Below are 12,100 nucleotides of genomic sequence, written 5' to 3'. Positions count from 1 at the left end.
CTAGGAATTAAAGAGAAGCAAAGATTAAGAATTAAATAGAGCCACAGCAAGCAGTTCACCACAGAGGTTTGCAGTCAGACAAGCAAACCTTTCCAGGACTGTGAGCCCACTGCCATCTGCCTGGCAGGCTTGCATGTGACCCACCATGCCCTCTTTGTGCACACCGAGTTTATGTGATTGCTGAAGATGCGTGTAAAGGATGCAGTTGTTCATGTCACTGAGTGCACTGGCCTTGTGCTGCTCTAGCAGAGTCTGTCAAATTCACTACAGACCAATGCTCAGTTCAAATAAAGCCTCTGTGGATGGTTGGCATTTATATTCTTTCATATTACAAATATTCTTCTTAGCTAGTTCATAATATAACAGGTACAATCTAAACAAAATCCAGAAGAAGCCAAAGTACTTTCAAGTTTTATGCTGCCTAATTGAATTTGCACACCAGGATCAAATAGCTCTGCTATTGGAAGGGCAAACCTCAAGATCTGTGTCTGTGAAATATCCCTTCTTGCTATAATGAGGTTTTGCTTGGAGATTCTTAAACCTCCAGGTGGGGCAGTCTTATTCTAATTTATAGCAAGGAATTTTGTCATTCATTTTTGTCACTGGCATTTTAAATAGCAGCAACTGTAACTGAAATGGTGTCTGCTTCCACTTCGGCTGATGCCTTTGTGAGGGACTGAACTGAGAGTCGAACCGTCCCTTAACAGTCTAACTTATGGCAGTAACACAGAAATAACCCTGTTTCCTTTTCTCCCCTTGCATCATGGCTGGCGGAAAGGTACAAAAGAAACCAAATCATTTCTCTCCTACCCTCAGGGCTAGAAGTCCATGCCTCCCTTCAGTCTCATTAAGTCTCTGCCATACTGGAAGTATCCAGTGGTGTCTCTCGTCTCACCCTCGTCACTGCAGTCAAGGAACAGAGTGGCAGAGCAACGTCTTTTACTTTATGAAAACATTTGTTTGCCTGGTAGATGTTTCCAAGCTCTGCTGTTCCTAGAGCAAAACAATGTGATTGGTATGGCATAGTTCAAAGTGAATTTAAAATTACTGAAGTTAAATGTTTTCTTAAAAGACCTATTTTGAAGCAATTTGGCTAAGCTGACATAACGATGCTGACTTCGCTGAAGCTGCATTGGTTGCATCACTTGAGGGTTGGGCTCAGACTAGCCAAAGCATTTATTTTTAAATTCTAGCTTCTACTGGCATGTTCTTAGAAGTCTCTGTAGTTTTATAACTTTCTGAAGTTACTCACAAGTCGTATGCTGACTGCTAATAAAACAGAAAATCCATTTCCATTTTTCAGTGTAATCTTTTTTTCATGTGAATCTATTTCTCATCAAAAGAAGTGGATGACTGGCCTGAAAGATAGAGCTCTCAACTGTGAAGACAGAAGAAGAGTAGTGGCCTTTCAAGTTGTCCCATGTTGTCTGGAAGAATAAATCCAAAAGCTAAGAGGGAGAAACCCAACACACAGTATTACTCTGCCCAGCAAAAGTATTGTTCCCAATGCCTGGAGAAGAAAAGTAGGTCTGATCTCATTATGTTGGTAAAATCAACAAAGAAAGCTGAGACAAAGGAGCTTCTCTGAAGTGCCTGTGAGAGAGGTATCTCACAGCATTGTATACATGTCACCACATGTGAATCCAAGGACCCTGCATAAACCAGGACCTTAATTTCCAGCAGCTAGTTTTTGTTGGTTATTTTTTAAATGAGAAGTAGGACCACTTTGCATCAATTTTAGAGAAGGACTTTAGCTGCTACAGAGAATGATATTCTCCCCAGAAAACCTTAGTCACAAGAAAATTGATACTTCCATAGAGGATTGTGTGTCTTCTTTTGAAGAACACAATCTTCCAGATTTTTCCCCTACACCTCCTTAGCCAGAGAGGATGCACTCATGCCTAAGGTGCATTAGAACACATAAAGCTGAAGTCAGGTAAGGAGAAAAAAATCTCCCTGGGATCCTTTTTCTTTTTGTAGCAGGTGCATTGCTGGATTTTCTCTGCTTTACTGACATCAGTTTCTGTACCCAGAAAGAGACCTTTGGCTAAGCTCTTGGAAGGCAGTTTCCCAGGCAAAAAAAATGCATTATAGAAGCCTCAATCATAAACAGTTTGTGAGCCGCCAGGCAGAGTAGTCACTGAAGATGCTGAAATAAAGAAGTTTCAACCATGAAGAAGTACTCTTGCATAGAATTATAGAAGAGTAGGTAAGCCTTTAGAAGCCAGAAAACAGCAGAGCTAAACCAGAACATAGAGTTCTGCAGAGCAAGAAACTCTCAATAAAATAACATACAGCACTCATGTCAAAATAGGGAGATTAAGGCAAAAAGAGTTAAAATCAGGTATGCATCTAATCAGAGCAGCTTGATACTATATTTGAACCACAGTATGCTAATGGAATATAATTAAGTAAGAGGAATTGTTTAAATAGTCGTTCCAGCTTTTCCTCCCTTTGGGACACCTTTGAGGGACCTGGGTTTCAGGGAAAGGGGTACTAAGCACTCTCTGATAGCCAGATCCATTGAAGACACATCAAGCTGCATATTCAGAAATAAAAATCACAGACTACCAGTGATGTAAGTATGAAGCTGCTCTGTTCAGTGACATATTTTGCTCAATGCATACAAAGTGGATTTTGCAGAATACAGTTATGAATTGTCCTGCTATTCTGTCTTGCAGGTTTTAACTGTGCCTTTATAGCAGTACTTAACAGAATTAATGCATGTTACGAGTAAAGGGTAAGGAATGAGGTCTTAAGCGTAGCCATGAAAAAATGTTGCATAATAAGTGCATAAAGTAGGTTTTCAAACAGACTATTTAAAAGTTTTACAGGACAAGGACCGTAGTGATTTGGGGAAAGACAGTAAGATTTTTTCAGTGAACTGGCTTGGGCACCGGTTGGTCTTAGAATCATCACTATGTCTAAAATATGTGTTTGCACATCTACTGTACTGTAATTATTTACTGAGCTCCTGATATACCTTGCTTTGGTTTAAAATTAATGTAGCAGTTATAATTCTGCACACAAATTGAAACCAAATATTCTGCTTCTGCTATGATCATTATGTTGCCCGAAACATCAGTCCACTTACTGCTTCTTTGTGCTTTGCGATGAATTTATATTTTACTCATAATTATAAAGCAGTGTTAAAAGCTTCTGTGCTTACACCATTAAGATACACACATCTTTGTAAAAGCCTATAATAATATCTTTAAAAATGCTGTCAAAAATTCTCCAGGACTATAAAATACCACACTCTGTGAGCAAGGTAAAGATTTCCTTTTGTAAGGATTTCTAACTAGCTTTTGAGTTCAATCTTTAATGACAGCTCATGGGTTTCAGCACGTATAGAGGTAGTGGAAGTGTTTTTATACTGGTTGTATGTTCTTTCCTCACCAGCTCCTCAGGGTAGCCAAGGGTGAATTTGGCTTCTACCACAAGAGTGAGCAGCACCCCCTTTGCTCAGAACTTTGCAAGTTCCCCTGGGGCTTGTCCTGTCCTTAGGAGAGAGAAAGTAGGTTCCAGTTGTGATATATATTCTGCATCTGGGGGGAGGATGAAGGAAAAGAAACCCTTCTGGGCCATCTGGGAATTCTCCTCTGCGCTGTGGAACCCTTGATTAACCAGCTGGACAGGCACTCAGCCTGCTTTATGTTGCTGGAAAATTTTGCCTTGGCTGAGGAAGTTTAGAATCGTAGAATCATAGAATAGTTAAGGCTGGGAAGGACCTTAAGATCATCTAGTCCCAGCCCCCCTGCCATGGGCAGGGACACCTCACACTAAACCATGTAACCCAAGGCTCTGTCCAACCTGGACTTGAACACCACCAGGGATGGAGCAACTTCCTTGGGCAATCCATTTCAGTGCCTTGCCACCCTCACAGTAAAAAACTTCTTCCTTATATCCAATCTAAACTTCCCCTGTTTAAGTTTTAACCTATTTCAAGATACTGAATCAGAAACATTGTTTCCTTAATTTCTGCTTAGCTTCAGTTGGAGTAGAGCGAGAGATGAGATGCTGTGTTGAAACTTTAAACTGATAGTTTGGATTTCATAAAAAAATTGTTGACAGTAAAGGTAAAACTATAAGCTAAAAACTGGCTGGTATTTTGTTTAGGTTTCTTCATGTTCAAAGTGATCTTCTTGATGACTGTTTTGAAAGCTGATTTTTCTGTGCACCAAAATTTGCGTAGAATTTTTGTGATCCCTAACTTCCAGATACACAAAAGACACAGTGTCATATTTTGGCGTTGAGAAAATACCTTTTTTCTACCTACAGTCAATAGTCCGACATGATAGAACAGTTAAAATTGATATTCAAGAAATAGTTTGTGCAAAAGATGCTGCGGTACTACATTGCCACAGATGAGGGTATAATTTTCACAATGAACAGAACTGAAAGATGTAAGATCAAGAGAGATTTCCATTGAACAAATGTCTGGCACATGCCCAAACTCTGTGAGAGAGGAAGATTAACTTGTCTGAGGACTGCTGAATATGAATAAGTAAACAATGGAAGTTATTAGGCAGGGAAAAACTCATATTCCCGTTAGGTTTTTTTCATCCAAACCAGAAAAATCTTGCACTTTCCTTATAGTGCCATAGTCAAGTAGGCTCTTTAAAAGCATGCAAAATAAATTCTGCTTCTCATTCATAAACTTACCCATCTGTGAAGCCTTTATTCAGGGAAACCTACCTGCTCAAATACTTGCTGCAGTTCATTAAAGACTCCCTTTTGTACTCCTAAAGACTCATTCATTGCCCTGAATAATATATATGATATACTGAAAAAGAACCAACTCTCACTTTTACAATCTAAATTAAACAACTTTGTCTAATAAAAGAAGTGCTGTCTCATTTCTAACTAGGCCATAAAGCCCTAAGGGTCTTGTAGGTGTGCATTTATTTGTTTATTTATTTTTGCCACATTGTCCTGCAAGGATCTGAAAGCTAAGCGAACCCAGCTGACTAAATTGTTTCTTTTCTTTTATGCCTGCTTAGAAAGACTGGAGCAAGCAGGGGCACAATTGTACTGGAACAAATACTCACCTGTAAACTTCTAAAATGCAACTGGATGATCTCCTGTCCTTTCCTTGGTTCCACCTTCTAACCTTTCTAATCTTGAGAGTTCATCTCTATTATATGTGGCTCTTACAAATGCCCGTGATTAATAACTATTGTGATTCATTAGCCTGTGTTGTTGGTATTGTTTTCCCAATGGGAGCATTTGCTATCTAGGGATAGTCCATGATTACTCTGCCATGTGGAACAGTAAGATGCTTTCAATCTAATGTGCTGTCCACATTTTAGCATAAAATAATATTAAGGCATCCACATAATGGAACCGTCTGAAGATCCATTTTATTAAGCACTGAAAGAAAATGTGTGTGTGTTTGTATGTGCAAGGGAAATATAATCAGCAAATCTTTTTCACCAGAGACATGATTTCAGTAAGCATTTCACATAAAGACACAGCTATTTTGAGGTATAGTTCTTTGGATATAGGTTGAAAAAATATAGTGAAAGTCTTTCCTGGTACAATTAACTTATTCAAATTATATACAGCCTATTTAAAATAGGAAAAATAGGAAGCAGAGGTAGGGTAATTGTGTTTATTCCATTTTGAGAGTATTTGTTTTAAATGCAATCTACTTTCAAGTACAAAGCCGTAGTGCTCTTAAAAGATTACTGTTTCAAGTTACTTCACCTACCTTAACAGAGCATGTAACCTTTTTACATTATATGATCAACTTTTTGACAGTGCAGGGCCAGCACAGCTAATGGAATAATAGCCTGCAGGGTCCAGCTAAATGATATACGAATATAATCAACCTTTGTGATGACTATTCAAAAGTAATCCCTTTAGCTTTCAACTGCAACGTATATTTCAACCAGGCAAAGCCATATGAAGAAAATCTCTGCAGACTCCACTGATACAATATGGCCTTCATATTCCCACAGTGTGTTTGCTGCTTACAGTGAGTTTTAAATTTAAGGTAATGGCTACTGTGTATTCATGTGAGCATAGAACAATACCTTTGATTTGTTGGAGAAATGTTACATTAGCTACCAAGGGCCCTATTCAGTAAACCTTGACACAGCCCTTATATATGGTTTACTGCTTATTCTAAATGGAATATGCCTGATAAAAATGCTTTGCATGGCCAAATTGTACAAATTCATTAATCTTTATATTCATAAAACCTCGAAGTTCAACTGCCTCCATTCCAAACGAACCTAGTCAGGATACATGGATAAACATGTAGGCCCAATCTGCTTTTCAAAAAGCCTTGCATCAATTTTCATTTGTCAAGACAGAAAAAACGTAGGATGATCTTCTACAAGTGTGGGACATGCATGTTGTTGGCAGTCATATTATTTTCTGCTGTATCTTTATTACTACTTCATTATATCGTTCTACAGATTATATAACTAAAACCATCTGCATGACCTTTAAAAATGCAAGTAATTTTTAAACTACAATAATGGATTATATCTCATCTGCTGCATTACACCAACATGAAAATCTAGCATACCCTACCAAATCATGGGGAGGATATAAAGAATATGGTGAGATAGTCTTGCTTTCTCTCTCTCCCTCTTGTGACAAAACTACAGTATTGGCTGACAGCGGAATTAGCTGTATTAAAGGAAAATAGACTAACAGTAATGAAAACACTGAATTCTCTTATATTAATACTTTTATATGTACAACATAGTAAGAGTTCATTCACATTAACAGCAGTTGTAAGTATGGTCTTGCTTGCATATGTGTACCTAAATACATGTGAAAACATAACAGCACTGTTGCTGTCTTTTTTGAGGTGTTGTATTATAGGATTTTATGCCACTTAAGCCAGTTAGCTGTAGCGGTAGAGTAGGAGAGGTACAGACTTTTTTCTCTTATTTGTTTGCCATGTTACTTATTGAGCCTGCAGAAAATCAGGGCATTCCTGCAGCATCCTGCAGCAGGGAGTTCTAAGGATGAGTTAGCCATGCACAAAGAAGCCCTTCCTTTGACTCCAAGCCCACCACATGCTGCTTTCAGTATATCCTACCTTGTTCTTTTATTGCAAGAGACAGTGAAAAATGGTTTCTGGGTCACCTCCTGCATGCTACTCGTATTCTTAACTTTTGTTATCTCCTCAAAATACTACCTTTCTTTTTTTCCAAAGCAATTTCAGCTCCTAAAATAATAGTCCTCTTATGATCTTTCATCGGTTCATGAAGCATTTCAGTGGAGTTCTTGTTTAATAGAGTCCAGCAAACTCTGAACAATTAAAAACCTGGATTTGGATGCTTTCCCATCACGTGGGCCTGCAAGCTCAGGAACACGAGCATTGCCTGTTTCATGTCATTTAGAATCTTTTGAGAGAACGGTGCCAAAAATTCCTGCCGTTTCTGGAGTTAGTGATCATTCTAGCTTCAGTCTTTGTAGATGCAGCTTTCATTCTTCTGTATGACTTCTCACTGATTATATTTTGTAAAGGACTAGCAGCTCTGCTTAGCCTTCTCCCAGGAACATAACGGAATAATGAGATTTTTAGAAGTGTAACACTCTTTAGATAGGCACATGTAAACAGCAAGAAGAGAAATGTCAATTCTAACTGCACTGAAAATTCAACCAGACAATTTTAATTATATTTTATCAACAGCAGTGATAATGTGTCAGGAACATCCTATTATGATTAATTATATTTGCATACTATTAATACATATTAATGTTTATCTCTGCATTTTGCCCAACACAGTATGATAGAAGAAGAATGCTTGATGGTGTCATCTGTGGTGGTATATATGTATTATCATTATGAACATGAGATGCTTTTATTGTTCCTAGATAGCACACACCAAACAAATGCCAAGAAAACATTTATGGCTCAGTATTCCATCAGTTATCCTTGATACGCTTAACATTTGCTGGGAGGGTACAAGTGTTAATCAGACAATAATAGCTTGGTGTCCAAGTGTGAAGGCAAAAGGCCAAAAGGTGCATAAAAAAAGCAATTTATGCTGTAATTCCCCATCATGTACACATCCCCACCATTTTCTGCATGTGTCAGTCTATGTAAGATACATTGCTGTCAGAGTCACACTTTCATGTGTATTTACTTGCAAATACGTATGTTGCTACACATACGTAATCACGTTTTGGGCTTGAGTCACCCATCTGTCTTGTACCACTTTTTCAACAATAAGCTTTCACTGGAAAGAGCAATAATGCTGCCCTGGTTTAAAGCTGGGTAGGGCAACATAATTCAGACCCTTTGTTAGCACTTTGGAATTGCATGAGGCTCTCAGCTGTTTCACAGTGTTTGAGCTCCTAAGCTAATCTGAGAAGTTATATACTCTGTAGCTGTGAGCAGAGTGCCTTGAATTCAACTAGGTTTTGTTAGGTTTTTTGCTTAGACGTGGTCTGTTAGTAAAGGAATTTCCATTGATGTATTTCAGGCCTGGTTTCAGAAAATGTTACCTGGAATAACTACATTGCTAAATACACAGTAAACCCCTAACATACATGTTGCCTTCATACAAAATGAGACTTCATATCACGACTTACGCTAATTCTCAGAGGTTGTTCATAGTTTTACTTGTCTTATTCTTACTCGCATACAACTACAGGTGAAGTCCTAGTTAGCAATTTTGCTTAATAAAAACCTATGATATGATGAAAGGTAAATTTTATTGAGTATTGAGTGGTCCAGTAGTTTGTATCTGTTCCAAACATTGCACCAGCAGAGACACTGCTTTGAACATTACTTTTCATCTCCACCAGAGCTGGATTAATGTATTCATTTTGGACATTAAATTATTAGGATACCATATAAGTACCACTGGTATTGCTGTGGCTGAAAGAAAGAGTCCAGTTTTAGGCAGCACAGTACAAAGAGGTGCGACAAATTAAGGAGGATCCAGCCAAGGATTGTCCAGATAATCCTTGTCTACAAAACACAAGTTCCTTTCAAATATTGAAGAGACTGAATCTTCAATTCAAATATTGAAGAGACCTCAAAAAGAGATTAGAGGAAGGGAAATAGTCTCTCAAGCTATAAAGAGTTGTTATAAAAGAGGACGGCATTCCTCTGCTCTTCATGTCTACCAAAGGTAGAAAAAGACAAAAATCAGCTTAATTTGCAATAAATATTTATCTTGAATATCAGGGAAGAAACTGAGTTATAAGATTGTGAAACTGGAATGGAGAGATTAGGGATGTTGTGAAACAACCTTCATCAGAAGCCTTTTAGAATAGATTTGATAAATAGATGTCAGGGATGGACTAGATATATGTGCACTTTCTTCATTTGAGGAGGTGAACCACATCAGTAGCTCCCAAAATAGGAAACCATCCCCCAGAGATGGGGAGGTTGTAACTAGGCAGAGAGAGATTTGCTGGACAGCCACTGAGAACAGAGCAGAAAGTGCAGATGGGAGGTGGCAGTTTGGTGCAGAAATAGAGCAAGGAAGGAACAAGGCTGAGCATCAGAGATCACTGGAGCAAAGGAAATGCGTGGCTGCCCAAAGCTGCAGTTAAGCCGTTGCCTCCCAGCCACTGGCTTTTTTGATTACATCCCGTTAGGAGGACCCTGCTGAGAGGTGGCAGCATCACTTATCCAGCCTCCTCACTCTCCTTTTGCTTTCGGCACTGCTCGCTTATTCTCTTGGATAGTTTTCTTACTGCCTGCCATCTTTCAGTGCTGTCTTCTCCTATATGAATCTTCCTTGTTGGGTCCCCAGCTGGTCCCACCTGGAGCTATCCTGAAAAACTGGCCTGGTTGAGAGCAGCTTCACAGGAGTGCAAGAAATAAGAATAGAAAACCCTATAATTCCTGTATTCTAAGATTATGATTTTTGTGGCTCACCTCTGTGTTGTCTTAGATTCCTTCTTTTGTGACTTTTTACTGTATTGCACGTTTCAAATAAACCTTCCAGGCTTTTTTACCATTAAGAATGTTGTGAGTCTAAAGCATTAATGCACTTCTTTTCTTTTTTTTTTTTTCTTTTTTAATAACAGAACCTGATAACAAAACCAGTGCTTCAGAGCCCTGTGAGCCTCTTCCAGAGACACCAGATCTAGATCCTTCATGGTACAGTATTTGCTCTTAATCCATAGCCTTAATCATATGCTGAACCCAAATATAAAATATGTGGATATCAAATACTTACAACATTTACTGGTTTTTATTTGCTGTTTTTCATTATAGAAGATGCCTGCTTACTTGCAGAGAAGCTAGTAATGAGTACAGCAAGAGCATTGAAGAGTCATGCAACCAAGTAGGAATTTTGCTAGGAGTTTTGTAATTTAAATGGAAGCACAGTGTTGCAATATAAATATCTGAGAGCTGGAAGTTCTTTTATGACTGAAGTGTGGCTTCAATGTGTATTGCATGTTTTTAATAAAAAATAGCTGGTGTCATTGAAATAAATACAAAAGAAAAAGAGTAATATAGAATAAAAACTTTTCATGTTGTGCCTCTAATTCTTATTGCCTTCCAAAGCAGCAAGATCCTCCTGTTAAGATACTAAACATATTTTACGCCTACTGAATGGGAATCCAAGCTGCTCAATACCTTGTAAGATCAGTTTCTGAACGTGCCTGGAGAGTTTTCTTTAAATGCCAAATTATTATCCCTTTCAGAAAAAAACAACTACAAGCTTGACACTTAATTCATAGGGCTATCAGTGATTTTAGCAGCTGTGATTAACAGTTAGTGTTCAACTGTAGCTTAAATGGAACAGATCCAACATGGGTGGCACATTATGGTGCAATTTTTACCTAATCTATAACACAGGTTGGACCCAAAGCACAACTGTTTGTTTAAAATCTGGTTGAGTACACTCATGAAAGTGTTGAAAGCCTGTACAATCAAAGCATTTGAAATGTCATTGGCTGTCTCAAGTGCAATGTTAATCTACAAGCACAGCTGAAATAACTGTATTTAACAATGAAAGTACATCTGGTAGAATACCTACATCACATTTTCAAAAGTGAATACGAAATTTCCCTTTGAGCAAAGCCTGTGTTCATTCACACAATCAGGTAAAAAAATTCTGCTTAGATTCTTTCTGATAAATAACCTGAAGCACTGATTTTGGAGTGTGTGTGGAGAATTGTCTCCCGTTTTGAGCTGATGAAATTCTTGACTGTGGATTCACCATACAACCCACAGCAGTCCAACTCCTGTTGTCTTCACGGTCCTCAGAAGGCGTTTTCCAGCTGCCATTGCTGTTGGCCCAAAGAAAAGTTAGAGGACAGAAGATGGAGGTTATCACTTTACAAAATATATGTAAAAGCAGGATTTAGAACCTTTAAATTTAATCTAGTGCAAGCTTTCATAATTTCATGTATTAGAAAATCTGTTCTTTCAAACCACATAAACAGAGCTTTCTGAATCCAAATAGTGAACCATTTGTTTCTTTAAACAGAAGTTTCCAGATTCAGCATTTGAAACAAGATCCATTAGACCTGTAATAAGTTTTTATGGCAGTCTTTGAGCAAACAATAGCTTTTGCCACAGTAATAATTCAATTCACAGTTTTCTTCAGGATTGCAGCTTGAGTAACTGGTTGACATGTGACAATAGAATTTCTCCCTGTTTTAAGGCATGGTAAAAAGGTTTTCATTAAATGTTTCATTAACTAGCTCTTATTAGGCCATTTTTGATGGTGTAATAAGAGTACACATAATGTACACATTTTGATGTTATATGCAATGTAACTACAATACCTCAATAATTTTATTCTTTTACTTAGAGGTCTTTATCATCTGAACACCAAGCTTATTAATAAATGAACACCAAGCAACGTTCATTTAGAATGTTTACAAACCTGAAAAGTTGTATAAGAATATTCCTACGTGTAATTATGCACACACACAAAGATACAAATCTCTTTGCTGAGTGTTAAAAAGAGGTGAACATTTTATGAAAACCAGGAAGATGATAAACAGGACCATGAATTTCATATAAACGAAAGGAGTATCCAGTCTACCCCTTATATTTTAATGCTATTGACATAAATATATATACATACCAAACCAGTACAATTTTGAAATAATCTCTGAAAAATCACATTAATATGCAGACTCTTATGATCTTGAT

General features: G+C 37.8%; 1 protein-coding gene across 1 annotated transcript in view; it reads left to right on the top strand.

Annotated features, from left to right (window-relative positions):
• Nucleotides 1–10,470, top strand: part of TTC29 (tetratricopeptide repeat domain 29) — a gene marked incomplete at its 5' end in the record, with an annotated part of 142,491 nt that extends 132,021 nt beyond the window's left edge. Inside the window, 2 exons of the mRNA XM_065688281.1 lie at nucleotides 10,015–10,087; nucleotides 10,205–10,470. Coding sequence (XP_065544353.1) covers nucleotides 10,015–10,087; nucleotide 10,205 — 74 coding nt within the window. The remainder of the gene's footprint in view (nucleotides 1–10,014; nucleotides 10,088–10,204) is intronic.
• Nucleotides 10,471–12,100: the final 1,630 nt, after the last annotated feature.

Source organism: Lathamus discolor, chromosome 1, assembly GCF_037157495.1.
Source record: "Lathamus discolor isolate bLatDis1 chromosome 1, bLatDis1.hap1, whole genome shotgun sequence".
NCBI lineage: Eukaryota > Metazoa > Chordata > Aves > Psittaciformes > Psittacidae > Lathamus > Lathamus discolor.
This window is presented reverse-complemented; position numbering and strand designations above follow the sequence as displayed.